The sequence below is a fragment of the Protomyctophum parallelum genome (genome assembly GCF_964188405.1).
Source record: "Protomyctophum parallelum genome assembly, chromosome: 13".
In the NCBI taxonomy this organism is placed as follows: Eukaryota; Metazoa; Chordata; class Actinopteri; order Myctophiformes; family Myctophidae; genus Protomyctophum; species Protomyctophum parallelum.
The window spans coordinates 32,121,019-32,138,319 of NC_139708.1; the positions used below are offsets into that span (position 1 = coordinate 32,121,019).

At 47.0% G+C, this 17,301-nt stretch overlaps 1 protein-coding gene across 8 annotated transcripts; it reads right to left on the bottom strand.

Annotated features, from left to right (window-relative positions):
• Positions 1–1,393: 1,393 nt before the first annotated feature.
• Positions 1,394–17,007, bottom strand: gprc5ba (G protein-coupled receptor, class C, group 5, member Ba). 8 transcript variants are annotated; one of them, XM_083779569.1, is made up of 5 exons: positions 16,605–17,006; positions 15,931–16,572; positions 3,973–5,046; positions 2,463–2,605; positions 1,394–1,501 (listed from the first exon to the last, which is right to left on the bottom strand). In XM_083779569.1, the coding sequence occupies exons 3-5, from the start codon at positions 5,042–5,044 to the stop codon at positions 1,457–1,459; spliced, it is 1,260 nt and encodes a 419-aa protein (XP_083635695.1). In that variant the 5' UTR covers positions 5,045–5,046; positions 15,931–16,572; positions 16,605–17,006; the 3' UTR covers positions 1,394–1,456. The 8 variants fall into 8 exon arrangements, with proteins under 8 accessions (XP_083635695.1, XP_083635699.1, XP_083635700.1 ...); XM_083779573.1 differs by having other exon boundaries at positions 4,009–5,046; positions 15,931–17,007; XM_083779574.1 differs by having other exon boundaries at positions 2,463–2,602; positions 4,009–5,046; positions 15,931–17,006.
• Between the last annotated feature and the right edge of the window lie 294 nt (positions 17,008–17,301).

Below are 17,301 nucleotides of genomic sequence, written 5' to 3' on the forward strand. Positions count from 1 at the left end.
ATATAAACTAGGTTCATAATGGGATCTTGTGAGATTGAGGAAGAGGGGAAATGTACTGTAGCACCAGCCAACAGTCCTGGCTGTGAAGTGTATTCGTCGCGTTCGCACATGCGAAACAAAACAAACAAGAGAAATACAACACGCGTATATGCACACATACAACACAGATAGAGGGAATAAGTACAGTGGACCGTTTTCCCCCTGATATAAAGTGACAGTTTCTCCCGGCTGGCTTAGACTGGAGACACTGGAGATGAGCGCGAGAGCACACAAGTCTGACCTAGATTCATACGTTTGCTACCTCGCTGGCTGACTGACTGACTGACGCCTTCTGCGTCCAATCGGAATCTGCTCCATCCCATCGCAATCGGATGCCATTTAATTTAGCGCTGTGACTCACCACCCCCCTCTATTATTAAGGTGGTAATTTTTCTTGTTGCTGCTTTAATTTGTGGTCACATTGGAGTTTCATTCCATATTCCAGTGTCTGTGTTATACTGTATTTCGGGCACTGTCCATGCGGGTGATAGGATGAGGCGGTATGTGCTATATTCACAGTACAGTAGATACACCTAGAAGCACACTAGAGACTGACAAAGAGAGAGAGAGAGAGAGAGATCCATGGAGCGAGGATGTGTTATGGGCCAGAGTTGAGGTGAAGGGCAATACATGCATGCACACACACGTCACACGCACGCACACGCACTGTATTCTTTTGGATTGCTTAAACTGTACACTTCTCTCATGTGCATATCTCTGAGGACTTTATTTATTTCAGTGCGAAGCTGGTGAGTGCACGTGCACCTACAGCATGGATGAATGGAGCACAATGCCACACGTTTCTGTTGCAGCGCCAGCGGTGCGAGTCATAGCGTAACACGCACGCACGCACGCGCGCACACACACACACACACACACACACACACACACACACACACACACACACACACACACACACAGTCAGGAAGAGAGAACCAGAGACGGAGATAGAGGGAGGGAAATGAAGTGATACATTTCACAGTTTTGGAGGATGCTAACAGTGGTATACAGTCTCAGGGGAGCAAAATTCAAACAGAATAATACTCGAGTGTCAATATTTCCAAGAGCTACATCCGCTCATATATTGTTTTTTCTTCTCGTCCAACCATCCTACTGTACAGAGATGTGTAGGCTACAGGAGATGTTTTAGAAGAACACTGGCCCTGTCCTCCATTTCTCCAGTCTCACACACACACACACACACACACACAGTAGTTGGCGTAGCTGATTGGCGCAGTCATGTGAGTGTGTAAGTCCTCAGTCTATACACAGAGACATGGGGTCCATGTTGAGGTCCATGTTCTTCCATGGCTGCCAGCCCCTGGACCACTTATACATCCTCAACCCCAACCCCCTTTTATTTCTTCTCCTCCTCCTCTCATCCTTTCATCTTCATGATCTTCTCCCATCCTCTTCCTCACCACAGCTGCCGCCCCGTGTAGGTGGGCGGGGCCGAGGGTACCTGCAAGAGACAGAACACCATGAAGTCCACCTTGAGAACCACTGCTATATATAGCATTCTTTAACAACTTATTATTTTACCCCACCCAGAGTTCCCACTCCGAAAGAGCCACAACCCTGGTATATTGTACCATTAGCAAAAGTATATACATATTCATAATGAAGCATAATAAAATATTAGAAATAAAAAGGTTTAAAAAAAAAAAACATAAAAACTAATTACAGTAGGGTCAGTGTTATGAGTTATTAAGGATTGTTGATGTCAGCCGCATTCATCCTCTCAATATATGTTATAAAAGGTTGCCAAATGGTGTAAACTTTTAAAGCACCAGCGTACCCTCTTGTGGAGTACCGAATTTTCTCCAGTGTCAAGTGATGTAAAACATCATTAACCCATGATTTAAAGGTTGGTGGGAATTTCTCCTTCCATTTAAATGGTATCAGTCGCCTAGCCTAAAGAGATGCAAAGCCCATCATATTCTTTTTTTGCTGGCTAGAATATGTGTTGTTTTTTAAGTCACGGATCAGTGGACACACACTTTTCTGGCAAAGTGTTGATCTCTTATGCGGCGTATAGAGAATGTTACGCATATTCACAGAGAACGTTTACTAAATCACTATTTGAGATCTCCAAGAATAGTGCCTATAAACCGTTTTGGCTTAATGGTGTTTATCGATATACATGCCCAGAATATTAACAGAATGTTGCCTCAGCATTCTGGTGGAGTGTCTATACAGGCTTTATTTATAGTGTGGTGAATGGAAGGCAGGTGCCCTGCACCAGCCAGATCTATGCCCATCTATTCTAACACAATGGAGGACCTGACAGGAGGCAGGACACAACTGCATCACTCACTGAAGAGATAGCATCACTGCGTGCACGTGCGTGTGTGCGAGCGTGCGTGTGTGTGTGTGTGTGCGTGTGTGCGTGTGTGTGTGTGTGCGTGTGCGTGTGTGTGTACCTGCGACTGTGCTGATCTACTCACCGCGCCCCCGTTCAGAATCATGGTCATCTCGGTGGGCTGGTAGACGTTGCTGCGGAACGGAGCACTGGGCCTGGCGCCAGTGCTCCCATTATGGTGGCCTCCAGCGCTCCTCAAGCCTGCTGGCACACAGAGGGCACATCGGAGAGATGGGCCGGACATTACTCACACTTTGTCTCATTCAGCAGTGATTCTCAACCATTTGAATTTCAAGGACCCCCAGTGGCATATGCTGTTAGGCCACGGACCCCCCATTTTTATACACTTGCTTAGGGCTGTGAATCGATTAAAATTATTATTATTATTTATATATTTTTCAAATCAAAATGATTCTCGATTCAATTCGTGGGGTCACGATTCAATTAAAAATCGCTAGAGCCCAGTAAAAATATATATAATTATATAATACCAGAGAGGGTCGTGTATGAATTCTTGGCTTTGATGGTATCTTAGATCAGGTGTAGTTGATGCAGAAACACAACATCATTGCCTTGATGCAAGTCATTAATTAACGTATGTCAACGAGGGTCAGCTGGACAGTAGTCTCTCGGGATTGGCTGGACAGTGACACACACACACCTCAGCTGTGCTGAACTAGACTGTAAAGCTGAACTGTCTGTCTGTCTGTCAGACTGTGATTATTATTCATGATGTCAGTGCAGTGCTGACAAATGAGCATCTACAGGTGGCGTGTGTGCGTAACAGTAACAAAAAAAGAAATTATGAATAGTTTATAATGAGAATCGCTAATTCGAATTCGGAATCCTTGAGCAGTTACAAACCCGTAACTCCTGTGGGCCCGAGCCCTGAGAAGGACCCCGTGTCCCACATCCCCCCCACCCCCACCCCCTAGTCGGGAAACTCCTCGTTGTGCAGTTGCTGTTATCTGACCATTGGTCAGCCTCAGCCCCATGCTTCTATTCTCAACCAGTCACATGCACAACTTCACTAATAGAGTGTCCTGTTTAACTGGGGATGTTTGCATTGCTCATTTGCTTGTTTGCGCCGATGTCTCACGGCTCACGCTACTGCTGCTGCCCTTCTACGAAATGCTGCTCCCCCTCCACCCTCCACCTGTTGTTTTGGATCTGCTTTCATGTACTATGGGGGATTCAGAAGGCCCCTATTTGGTTGGGTTTAAATGTTAGTGTAATGCCTATAAATATCTAATACCCAATACCTGCTGGAGCACAATGCAAACAAACTTCGTCTTTTTTTGTGATTAATCCCTCTTGGCACTTTTAATTGGTGATAATGTGCACTTAATTGATGCCAACACAATATTCTATTCTATTAAAAGCCAAACTATATATTGCTCATTTTATATCCATTAAAATATTTTCATTCAATTCTTGAGTTGTCTAAAGACTAAAATGATGTGTGAACACAGAAACTCTTGATGCATAATCATGTCAAATCAAAGCAATCAACAAGTAAAATGTGTGGTAATTTCAAGCCGAATGTTGCCAGGTGTTGTTTCATTACTCACAATGGCCTACAATCTCCATGCCAGGCTGGAGCGTACCTGCAGTGTTCTCGTCGCTGTACCCGTAGCCCTGGTTCTCCACAAACTGCCTGTGAGAGAGAGGGATGTCCTCGTCGAAACTGGTCTCCCTCATCCTCGTGGAGTTCTGGGAGGTGTCAAAGTAGTCGGGGGCGGTGGGCTGTGGCGGGGGTCTCATGCAGATGTGCGCCTCGGGCATAGCGTGGAAGAGCAGCAGCAGCCAGCCCTGGGCCACCAGGGCGATAGCCAGGGCCGGGTTATCCCAGTCGGGGGACCTCCCCAGCCAGTCGTTGCCGTAGAGATAGAAGCCCACCCAGGCCACCCACAACAACAGCGACAACAAGCAGGTCACCAGCAGCCAGATGGCGTTGCAGCGCCACTGGCGTGTCTTCCCGCACAACGCCAGGGTGGCAGCGGTCAGCGCAGCTAGCAAGAGCGCTAGCACGTAGCTGCAGGCTAAGGAGAAGTCCAGAGGCAGGTACTGGCAGGCGGGGCGTCCCTCTCGCAGCACGGTCAGAAGCAGCCACTCGGCGGCGATAATGCCCTGCACAGCACTCAAGCCGAGCGCCAGGCCCGTGAGGGCACAGCCGCCCGGACTCCGGCGCTCACGGCCCAACCGGCGCAGCCGAACACCCTGCACCAGCAGGCAAGAGAAGCAGATGGCGAAGAGGAGCCCCCAGAGAGCCCTGCGGAGCAGACATAGCGACGCGTCCTCCTCAATAAGGTAAGCAAAGCTCAGGCCAAACAGGCCCAGGATGCCCAGGAGAAGGAGGAGGATCGGCCCCACGCCGCTGCGCTTCTCCCCCTCGCTGATGTGGCGCACGCGGCACAGCAGGACGAGGACGAGCAAGACGGACGCCAGGGCCCCGCCGGCGGCCACCGACTCCACGGCGACCCCCCATATGGAGTCCAGGTCACAGAGGAGGGTGTAGGGGCGCACCAGGCCCCAGCCACAGCCCCGGGGCAGCGCGCTGGACGACTCCTCGGAGTCCTGGCCACTGGCACGCTGGGACACCGTTGGCAGCAGCAGGAGAAGGACAGGGAGGAATCTGGCCATCTCTGAGGGAGTAAAAGAACAAAACAGAGAGAGGAGAGTGAGCACCGAGGATAAAGAATGGAAACAGGAAAAGATAAAGTGAGAGAAACGAAAGAAAAGACAAAGAACAGGAGAGAATGGGGGGGGGGGGGGGGAGTTGTCCTGCTTTAGACTCAAGGACCCCCCCATAACCTCCTGACTTAGAGTTTGTTGCGCTGGCAGTTATTTCCACAGTGATCATCTGCCTCTGAGTAACAGACAATCTGCCATAGTTCTGTTTCAAACAATGAACAGCAGTTAAGAGAGGGTGAGTGACATAAGGCTCTTACAAACAGAGTCTGTTGCGATTGCATGACTTTAAAATGCATTAATCGAAGTGAGTCAGACTGAAAACATTTCGGAGTATGCGTGCACAAGGTAATAGAAAATCTGAGGTTGTGTTCATTTAAAATGATCTGTGTTGTTTTAATACAAGAATGAAGAAAGAAGTCCGCACACAGGCTCTGCTCCAGTGGTGTTTCGTTTTATTTAAAACGCCATTAGTTAAGGCACAACGTTTCGGCCGTGAACGGCTTTCATCACCTCATGAAGGACCGTTCATGGCCGAAACCGTTTAGGCAACGTTTCGGTTAGTAGAACCCCCTTGTTGAGAACCCCTCTTCTACAGGACCGCAGCAGAGAGCCTTTTTTCAATTATTCAAAACAAGGTATAAGATTCATGATGTGAAACTGACTGTACCGCCTACAGTACAGACAGAAAGGGATGCATGCATCATGGATATGTTTTATGACAAACTGCGATACACGGAAAGGAACTCAAGTGTACAAACAGCTTCACTCGCTACCGTCCATCTACCAGTCCCAAGATGCGAGACTATACAATACAGTACACACACACACACGCACACACACACACAAACACAGTGCCTCACGTACACTTTTAAGTGAAGTGCCTATAGAGACACACTTGCAGCACAAAGAGTACCAAACAAGGAAGAAATCAATGCTGCATCAGTCTACCTGGCTTCACTTCGCACACACACGCACACAGTTAATCAAACATCTGAGCCAGCCTCACCATCAACAACTGTCTGCCCTACACATCACTGCACTGACCTTTCATACATTTTTCCAAGCTGCCTCACACACATTGTGCCGAATCATCGTCATTACCCTTCAGAAAACACATACACATACAAACGTGTACACGGTGCGCGCTCGGCGCTCGCACACATGCACGCCTCTATTTCTCCTTCACTGTAAAGTCCAGAGTTATTAATTCAACTTTGAAAGTGTGACCCTCACAGGTGCATTGTTTCAGTTAACCACTATAACCCACTACAGTGAAACTAAGACAGTTACTTACAGTACTGTGTACCATACTGTACTGTACTGTACAGCTTTTTTGCCCTCTCTTAATTTCTTTGCCAAAAATAGCCGATCTACAAGCTCACAATGCATCGCAACGTGATACATTGTGAATCGGCTATGTTCCCCCCAGAATGGGATGCTGGGGTTCAATTCGTTATTGCGAACGCAGTGAGCCACTTACTATGACAGCAAGGGCTGAATGTCTGTGTGTGTGTGTGTCTGTCTGTGTGTCTGTCCCGCTGTTACACCACCCGCCCGCCACCAGAGGGCGCAGCTGTAGCACACACACACAGGGCGCAGCTGTAGCACACACACACACACACACACACACACACACAACCACACACACACGAGCTGCGTTCGCTTCACGCGTTTGCGCGTCTTACTTGTGTTAAATAGAGATTTTCTATGTATTGTTCAAGCGTCTGTTTATTTCACACAGAGCTTCGACACACTGCGCTCACTTTAAGGCCATGGCTGAAATACCTTCCCCTGCCGTCTACAAATAGACTGCAACACAGTATTTACATACCACATAAAGGACACTGGATATCCTCAGAGCTAGATCCTCTTTCAGCGTCTTGCCAGAAAAACACAGTGCAACTGGCCAGACCAACAGGGGAGAGAGCCGGACTTAACTACACACCAGCCAAGGCTAAGGCTCACTCACACACGCACGCAACACACACTCCCTCAAGCACACAGTAGAACTGGGACAGTCATGTACAGAGTGGGGGATGATACAGACCTAGGAAAGTAGGTCCCATGGACACATTTTTTCCTTCTACATATGCAGATTATGAATGCTTCTCCCCTCACATCCCGCTCCTGTATATGATATCAGTTTTTATAATTAGTGAAACCACTACGATGTCATCAAGGTATTCCCTGCAGTGGCTATAGATTAATTCGATTATCTTTATGCGAGTATTGAAAGAAAATGAAACATAACATACTGGGTGACAACAAGGGAATACGGAAAATATGTTTTGTTTTGTGTAGCATTCATTTTCTGTTGACAAGGTTTGATCATAGGGGGAGCTGTGGGGAAAAAGCATGTCAACAATAGTTCCAGGAAGTGAGGTACCACGTACCAGGAGGACATCTATAAAAGTACAGGAAGTGAGGCGGCCCGGGAGGTTCCATTTTAGGTATCAAATGTGGTGGTGGTTTGTCAAAGAGACTCTTTTAAGGCCAATACTAAAGCATAATCAGAAATTGATAAACCACAGAGTAGTAACTTTGAGATCTGAAGAAGAAAGGTTTTGGTCAAGGAATGTGTTTAGTGTTTAGCTCTGAATCAATTCAGAGCTTTTGGAAAAAGGGTAACCTTGCTTGATGACGTTATGGATTAATTGGAAATTAGAATATCTAAAATGTTTGGTTCGATTTCTTTTGGATTACTTTTGATACTTGACTACTGATACTTGACTCATTGAAAGAAACTTTATAGGTAGCGCTCTATAAAGTCAGTGGTTTAGCCACGGACCCCCGTTTGAAAGATATTCAGAATCATGTCCAGATCCGGTCAGTATTAGGTCAGTATCATGGTCAGTATCACGGTCAGTATTAGGTCAGTATCATGGTCAGCATCAACTCACTTTTTATAATGGAAGATGACTCTCAGAATGTCATGTCCCACGTTAACCTTTCGTGTGTGTGTGTGTGTGTGTGTGTGTGTGTGTGTGTGTGTGTGTGTGTGTGTGTGTGTGTGTGTGTGTGTGTGTGTGTGTGTGTGTGTGTGTGTGTGTGTGTGCGCGCGCGCGCGAGCGAGCGCATGCGTGTGTGTCTCCCAACCTGAAAATGCATTTCTGTTTACTAAATAGCTGGAGAGACAGCGATGGCTACTATCAGAATATAGAGATATTTAACACTGATTTTAACAAGAAAATAATAATCACTTAATACATCATTATGTTGCTAGCTAACCTGTATGGTTTAGACACAGATGAATCAGTTACATGGCAATACATGGAGTTATTAACAGCCACTCTAAATAGTGTTTTACAAAAAACTTTTCTCATGAACAAATATGGCCACCGAAGTGGCTTTAGCCTTATTGAACATCCTAGTATTATGTTGTTATGAATCCATACTTCATTACCATACTTCAGTGATTGCGAACATCTACCTCGATCAAAGTAGGGCGATACATTTTCTCCCACTAAACCTTCTCTCTCAGAAAGCACATGCGCGAGACTGTGCTATCTGCATAGTTGCTCTGTTGGCTTCTTCTTCTAAGCCTTTGATCTGTCTATCTCCATAGCCTATTTTAGCATTTTAAACATAGTGGTTGTTTGTGACTCGTTAATTATCATTATGCAAGCTGGTCTTTGAGGCCCCAAAGGGCATAACAACGGAACAAACAGTGTGTGAGAGTCAGCGTGCGGGCATTTGTTTACAGCTATTGCATACTGTATTCTACTGAGAACGAAACCCCTTTGAATCCCATCTCACGCCTGATTTATATACAGTGTTGTACGACGGTGTTTGCCTGCCAAGAGTATGCGTTGAGTATAAATTAAGCATTACAACCCTCCCAACCCCTCCCCTCCCATAACTCAAATTCTCTTTCCTTTCTCCATAAGAGCCTCGTTCGGTGACATTTTGTCATTTGTATTATGACCTTGTGATGCAGATGGTGTGTTATTATTGGGCTACATTAACATCAATCAGCCCATACAGACGGATGAGTCACCCAAAACACAACGCTGGCTCTTAAATGCACGTACCTGCATGCACATACACTAGCACACGCGCATATGCACATGTGCACACACACACACCCTCTCACGAACACCCATAACACATGCACCCATCCGGTGCAAGCGCACGTTACATGTGCATTTGCAACAAAGACATACAATTTGCCTCTCACACACTTGAGAAACCAGTTAGCTCCTAACGGCATGGTGTTTTCTGGCTAAAGCCCTGATAACCATGGTTACGCTGCAGCTCTGAATGACAGACAGGAGCAAAACACACGGTGCACAGAGGAGGCGGGTGGGGGTGGGCTTTTGGAGGGGGGGGGGGGGGGGGGGTCATTCACCCTCAAAGAGCCTTCTACATCACTCCATCTCCCCTTTTCACACATTTCACATTGACTGTGCTCTTGTCCTCTCTACCTCTCTGCCTCCTTCTTTGTCTCGTGTTTAGTGACAAGGACTATAAGCCACACAGCAACAGACCAGTGCACACTAAACAGACGGGACGTGACGGGGTGGTCTGGGGTTCTAGGGAGGACTCGGAGAAGGAAGGACGGAGAGAGACAAGGCAGGACCTTTGTCATATACTCATATAGACTGTTACCACGTTAACTTGTTCACTAACTTCCTTCTTCCACACAGCACCCTTATATGAAGTGTACATTCAATTTACGGTATATTTTATATTTGAAGATTTGGCTGTGCTCTCACTCGCCCACTGATTGTGTGTCAGTCAGTCAGTCAGTCAGTCAGTCAGTCAGTCAGTCACAGCAGATCATGGGGTCCTGACCGGCTGGTAAACTGAAGGTTGAAGAATGTACACAATGTACTGTCAGTGACCACACACACACACACACACACACACACACACACACACACACACACACATACTGTAGAATGATGCGCACACAGAAAATCAAGACATGCATGCACAGAATTGCAGTCAAGACAAATCTCTCTCTCTCACCCTTTCTTTCTCTCTCACACACACATGCATGGCACGGTTGCATGCACGTACACACACGCATGCAACACACGCACGCACGCACACACACACACACACACACACACACACACACACACACACACACACACACACACACACACACACGCAACACACACATCAGTCTCTCATCCTCTCCTCTCCTATTAATATTATGAGTCATGTGAAGAGACAGAGCCCCAAGCCTTCCTTTCCCTATAGCAGAGTGGAGGATGCTGCCGTCTTAACCCCCCCCCCCCCATCCCATCCCATTTAAATCATCCCCTATTCATTTAGATTGGGATCTCCATCCGGTGCTGGAGTAGTGGTCTCATGTCACCGCTGTATTTGAAGATGTGCTGTGAAAGATGTATCTCATGTCCTCATCCTCCCACGTCCTCCCTTTCACCAAGTATACCTGATCGCAAGAAATCCCTCTCTTTCTGCATACCACGCTTTCTATTCCAATTTGGCTCTTTCGTTTTCTTCCCTCCCACCTGTTCTTTCTGTTACCCCGCATGGCCGCATCCCTCTCTGTACCCCAACTCTCACTCACTCTCTTTTTTTCTTACGAGCTTTCCTTTGCCACTCCTTGTGTCCCCTCATCACTTTTCCTCTCTCTCTCTCTCTCTCTCTCTATGTGTGAGTCTTATGTAACTAGGGAAAGAGCCATCCCCTGCCAGTGTTGCTGCATGGCTGCATGGCTGCATGTCTGCATCCGCCTGTCAGTGTCAGGGAGTCTTCTGGTGCCTCAGACATCCATCCTACAGTAAGCCTGATGCTGGATGTGACGCATTGTCAACTTGTAGATCGGCTATTTTCGACACCGCCGTACGACGGAGTATAAATTATACTGTAAGCATTAGCACTGTACACCGTGCCACCGCACATACATTTATTCATAAAGCATGTCACATACAGTATGCACTATGCACGCACGCACACACGCACGCATGCACACACACACACACGCGCGCGCGCACACACACTGGCACAATGCCCATTTATGCTGGATCCATTTGCATACAAATATAACGTGCTGTCTTGTGGCATGTATTATGCATGCGTGCAAAGGCGCAGTGTTTTTACACAATGCCTGAATGTGGCATATGTACTAATAACATAACGCTGATTTCCATGGCGGTGACAGAGAACAGATAAACGTACTAATGTGAGCACAGTTCTGAACCATTCAAATCTGCTTCAGAATGGATGGACAGAGCCGGTGAATCATCTAACAAGCCCTCCTGTACAATTACCGTCCACTATAATTATCAGACATAGTGCACAACCAGATGCCGTGTGTAATTAGCATAACCATAATTGGGCGGATGATTGCGTTTTGACTTCTCTCCCTTCCATCTTCTTTCTTTCACCTATCACTCCATTCAGACAGCTGGAACAATAACCGTGTGTGTGTGTGTGTGTGTGTGTGTGTGTGTGTGTGTGTGTGTGTGTGTGTGTGTGTGTGTGTGTGTGTGTGTGTGTGTGTGTGTGTGTGTGTGTGTGTGTGTGTGTGTGTGTGTGTGTGTGTGTGTGTGTGTGTGTGTGTGTGTGTGTGTGTGTGTGTGTGTGTGTGTGTGTGTGTGTGTCCAGCAACACAATAATCCAGATGCAGCAGCTAGCATGTTATTTCTGGGGCCAAGCAGGGACTGAGTGTCCTGACATCTGCCAGCTGATGATGATTATGATGATGATGATATTCAGAACTACAGCCCTTTATCACACACGTCCTACTCCTCCACAGTTTGTAACAGCAGTGATATCCATGATATCCTTTGGATAGCATGGCAGGCACCAGTCTTGTGGAATTAGTTTTGTTTGTTTGTTTTTATCTTTGAAGATTTTTAAACGTTTTTGCCCACATCTAATGACATGCCCACAATAGGGATGCCAGGTTGACAGTGGTTAGCACGTGGACAAAGAAATCTGTATTTTTAAAATGAAGAAACATGTTTTTCAGTTGAAAGCACACTTCCAGAGTGTTGAAATCGGATAAATGTACACTAAGATACATATTGAATTTCTCTATACTGCCAATGAATGTGTCTGGAGGTACTACCTCAATGTGCTGTGCTTTACTTTGCAATACAAACACATCTGTGTTGCTAATTGAGTCAGCGGAAGTGATTAACTATGCTTATAAATAGTAGGCATGTCAAACAGGAGATATCTTCTGTTACCTCCACCTCCAAGCTGTTTTGAGCATCTCCTATTCTCTGACAGTAATTGGCTAGAAGTAAACTTCCAGAGACAGAGTTTGTCCTGAGGCAAGGTTCACGGAGGGAGAGGGGAATGGTGTGGGTCACAGGACCAACGTTGAGGACAAGAATCTCCTGAGGGCTTAAATCTCTCTCTCTCCTCGTTTCCTCTTCTGAAGAGTTGCTTGGCAGGCAAACCGCCTCCACACTCCATCACTGTCACTCTGAAGCCTTAATGTCGTACGACATTGTCGCACACCGAAATTAACTTGTAAACCTGCTATTTTGGCGCATGACATCGTCATATGACGGAAATTCTGAATATAAATGTGCCATTATCTGCAGTAACGTTCAAACAGTGAGCAACTCCAGTCGTCATTGTCTTGCTGAGGGACATCCAGCCACAACATGGCTGTTGCATTGGTCAAAGCCATGAACTTGAATCAAAGCCACTCTTCTTCACATTATTGAGGGGCAAAATTAAAAACGGCATTGACATGGACAGAGTTTAATGTTTGTTTTGTCCATGTTTGCTTTGTCTGATAATTACGTCATAAAAGATGTATATATAGCGCCCCTCACTTCACACTGTGAATTTATTAATAACATCTTGCAGGCTTGATGCTCCTCATAGAGAGGAGACAAAAAGACAGGAGAGAACTAGAACTGCACTCTGTCGAGTGCCTATACTTGCTTGTTGCACACTACAGTAGGACATAAATGGCCATAAATGGCCTACTAGTGCGCAAGCAGAGCGCGCAAGTACTGTCGACCGCTACAAACTGTCAAATCTCAGCTTCTCTGTGAAAGAACGTTTGAAATATTGAATTATTAGGTTTAGCTTATATGTATACGTAATTTGTAAGTTGATTAGCGGTATAATGTGGTTACTTTGCGTATGCCCCGTTTGATGCGTATGTATCGTAGCAGCATATGACGTCAGGGTATAACTGGCATAACTAGCTCTCAATGACGTAATAAAGATGTGGATTAAAGGACCCAATGCCAGGGTGTCATTGGTTTTCGATGATGACGTAATGACGATATGTTTTAGTGTCGGGAGGATTAAAGGTAATGCCCCTATGTATACATGTATGTAATCTGACACCACTGCCATATCAAGCACAAGTAGTCCTTACGTCATACGCTGGCACGGCGTATGAAATGGCGACATACGCATCGAAGCACTGGACGAAAAGTATTACTTGCGCGCTCTGCTTGCACAAGTAATGAGCAAACAACATCATGAGACCATGAGAGATGAAGGATGAGGAAATATCGAATCGGTCAGTGGCACCAATGCGAGGGTTGAAACGAGACAGGTGAAGAGGAATGAGACTTTTTTTAAAGAGACTCACCCCCCCCCCCCCCCCCCCCCCCCCTTGGGTGTCTGCATGGAGAGATCGGCAGTGGAGTTATTCCCCTCAGTCTCCTCCTAATTAGGCCTCATTACCATGCGGCTGGGCTCGCAGCGTGACCGTATGCTAATTGACTTGGCAATTAACAGTGCCACCCCTCCCTGGTCTCGCTCTCGTGCCCCCCCCATTCCTGCATCGGAGGCGGAGATCAGTGGGATTAGAAGCCCCCCCAACACACACATCAAGCAAGAAACCAGGGCCATACTCATCCTAGTGTCAGGCGTTCCATTTATGTGGCGATATCAAGGTGGTTCATCCATTATGGATGAAGATGGGGGGGATATATTATCAGAAATATTAGACAGTGTGATGATAAGCACCTGAAGAAATATACTGTAGCACTGGGCCTGGTGAGACAAGATACATAGCAGCAGGATGTGCGGGGGAAGCTCGCAACCAGGAACGAAGCCTTGTCTGCTATGTGTCATGTGTTCACTTCTGCCTGGAGTATAATGTGTGTGTGTGTGTGTGTGTGTGTGTGTGTGTGTGTGTGTGTGTGTGTGTGTGTGTGTGTGTGTGTGTGTGTGTGTGTGTGTGTGTGTGTGTGTGTGTGCGTGTGCGTGTGCGTGTGTGTGTGTGTGTGTGTGTGGGAGGGTACACCTGTGCACAAATACAAGGGGAAGCAGGGAAGTTCCCATGGAACCATGCATGCTGTTCAGTTCACACACATACGATTCTCACGCTAGGTTGTGTCAGGTGTACATGTTTAATAAAGAGGTCATGGTCTCTCTCTCTCTCTCTCTCACACACGCACCCACGCACACACAACACACACACACACAACACACACACACACACACACACACACACACACACATCACACGTTTATCCAAACAAGATGCATATGGTGGGAGCGCCATGGAGAGTCCCGAGAGAAAAGCAAACCATCTCAACGTAACATAACAACACAGTGTGGGGAAATAAAGCAGCACCTCCGCTCTGCTGAATATTGATTCATGGTTGAACACAGAGACGTCTCTAAAATAGACCCTGGGGAGCGATCTGACCAGAAACACATAACTATCACAAGCCGTGTGCTGTGTCAGGTCTCATTCCATCTCGCAGGTGGAGCGTTATTAAATATCCAACCTCTTACCGGTTCTGAAGATATACAGTGTCCTGACTCCTGTCTCCTGGTAGATCTTGGATGAACATGGGTGGCCAGAGATAGTCTGTTGGAGGGATGAATCCCCGTATAAGGGACACCCATGCGTTTAGCTGACCTATAGGGTCCAATTTTAAGCAAAATACCTGTTTAGAGAGAATGGGAATGTTCTTCTCTGGCAGATCCCCCACCACTCGTTTAACAATACTGCACAACTATAGGGACCACAGGGGATTCCAGAAGAGAGTTTGTTTTAGGGACTAGCAGCAAGACCATTGTTAAAAGGCTGGGTGCCTACGTGTGTGTGCTCGCGCGCGTGTGTGTGTGTGTGTGTGTGTGTGTGTGTGTGTGTGTGTGTGTGTGTGTGTGTGTGTGCGCGAGAGTTGTGGGAAAGAAGGGTGGGATGGGGGAGGTTCTCAGTTCCTAAAATAAAGAATAACATCTAACCTCATGTGTCTGCAATAAAGAGTGGGAGGGGAGGGTCCCCCTGAATGACACTGTAAAAACATGCAAGTGTTCTGACTCTTCTGGGTCCAGATTTGGCACAAAATGGAGTAGTAGCAGTGTCAAATTACCCATACATTTTTCATCCGCCTGAATAAATAAAGTGGCATGAAAAAAACCACACAATGTTGAATCTACAAAGGCTATCTGGGCAGGGTGTTTTAATGTTTGTATGTTTTTGTCAAATGCCAAAGCTGCCTCTAAGGTCGAGGTGCGACACGTTATGCCACCTTACATTTCCCCAACAACATGATACAGATACAGTAGCGGAGTAGCCTATACCAGGGTGCCCTTTTTGGCATCAGCAAATGCCAGGGCCTCCGAGCGAACGAGCTTATATTACAAAATGTATGCACCTGGCTATAGGCTACTGTAGTCGTGCATCAACATCGCGTTTTTTCTCACAATAATGCCAACGGTGCAACTTCCACCCCACTGGTTTGACGATGATGATCGAGCCCTGAAATAGCCCGTGTGGTTCCATCGTAAGCCGAGGTGATGAATTCACAGCAATAAAAGCGCGTTAAATATAGCATGCACATGAATCTTGCCAGCTGAGTGACCAATGACTCTCCTCTATGAATCGATAAGCCTAAGCTACTAAGTGGAATCTGTACCTACCTTGAGCGACGTAAACAAATCCAATGGGGAGCGACTGGGGGGGATGCACGTGCACGCTATTATTATAGAAGGCTAAGGAAAAATGTCACATTTCGGAATGAACCCCATCTGACGGGGGTTCACTCTCCATCCACGTCCCCCACCGCGGTGGACCAGTGCGATGTTTCCTCCCGCTCCAGGTTGCAAAGAGGAACGCTCACTCAGTCGTTATGTCCTCTTGAATAGAACATGCATCAATAACCCACCAATTACTGTCTGCTTGCAACGATTCGACAAGTCGAACGGCGAGATGGGTTGGTTGGTTGGGGGTTCGTGGAATTGGTCTGTAATAGTGTTAGTAGACCGCTTTCTGTCGTTTTTCATAAATCCTTTGTTCAGTGGTGCGTTTCCCCCCAAACCGAACCTCGGTCCGCTGTCATTAATAAATTATCCTTTTATAAAACAAATGAATAAAACACGTGAGCCGTGGCGTCGAAATCCACCGCTCGTTCGCAACCCGCGTGCGCTGGAAGAATGTGTGACTGCTGTGGAGCCTGTGCTGGTTGTTGCGCCGTTATGCCGCTGTGCTGTGAGTCCAGCTCGACACTACTAGCTGGCTGCTCCCAACTGACTGCATCAGCCGCGGATGGATGACAACACGCGCTCCGCACGCGCACACACACACACACACACACACACACACACACACACACACACACACACACACACACACACACACACACACACACACACACGCGCGCGCGCGCGTAATGATAATCCCTCTCTCTCTCTCTCCGCTCGGCTACTATAACGTGACAGCTCCCCAGAGAGCCACCGACCGACCGCAATGTCCACTGACTGTCCACAATGTGATGATGTCCCTTTCTGCTTGGTCCCCTCGGACCAATATGGTGTACATGTACAGTACAGTGAAAGGAATACGATCGTTTTTAGGCCTATACATTGCTTTATAGCCCCTGCCCAGACCTGCAGGTCACCCCCAAAACTATTTTCACAGCCTGAGTCACAGACACGTGGATAAGCCTCGTCCCACGGGAACGGATCACCTACGCTATATACGCACTATTTGGAAGCTCCAAAGTGACTCCTGTGCTGCTCATTTGCAGTTGCTGGCACGGATCACAGAGAGAAGCTGAGGCCTGACCACACGTCCTCAGCAGCTGTTCCGTTCCATTACATGGGACTGGGAAGGCGTGTTTTGTGTGATAGAAGTGAGTGTGTGGACTGGAGGTCCCGCCCAGCGGTGAACGGTGTTTTGTAGCAGCGCTTCCCCTACAGCAGCCCCTGAAGTTGTTTTTCGGATTGGGAGTTGGGACATCGACTCACGTTGACGTACGCAAGGAGGAGATGGGAGAACATGGTCAGCACTCA

What these genes read in the sequence shown, in the direction of transcription:
- gprc5ba (XM_083779569.1), bottom strand. Translation starts at nt 5,044, where the DNA reads ATGGCCAGATTCCTCCCTGTCCTTCTCCTGCTGCTGCCAACGGTGTCC. An exon ending in CATGGAGATTGTAGGCCATT is followed by an intron (nt 2,606 to 3,972) that starts GTGAGTAATGAA and finishes TCTGTGTGCCAG; the next exon opens with CAGGCTTGAGGAGCGCTGGA. An exon ending in GTAGATCAGCACAGTCGCAG is followed by an intron (nt 1,502 to 2,462) that starts GTACACACACAC and finishes TGTCTCTTGCAG; the next exon opens with GTACCCTCGGCCCCGCCCAC.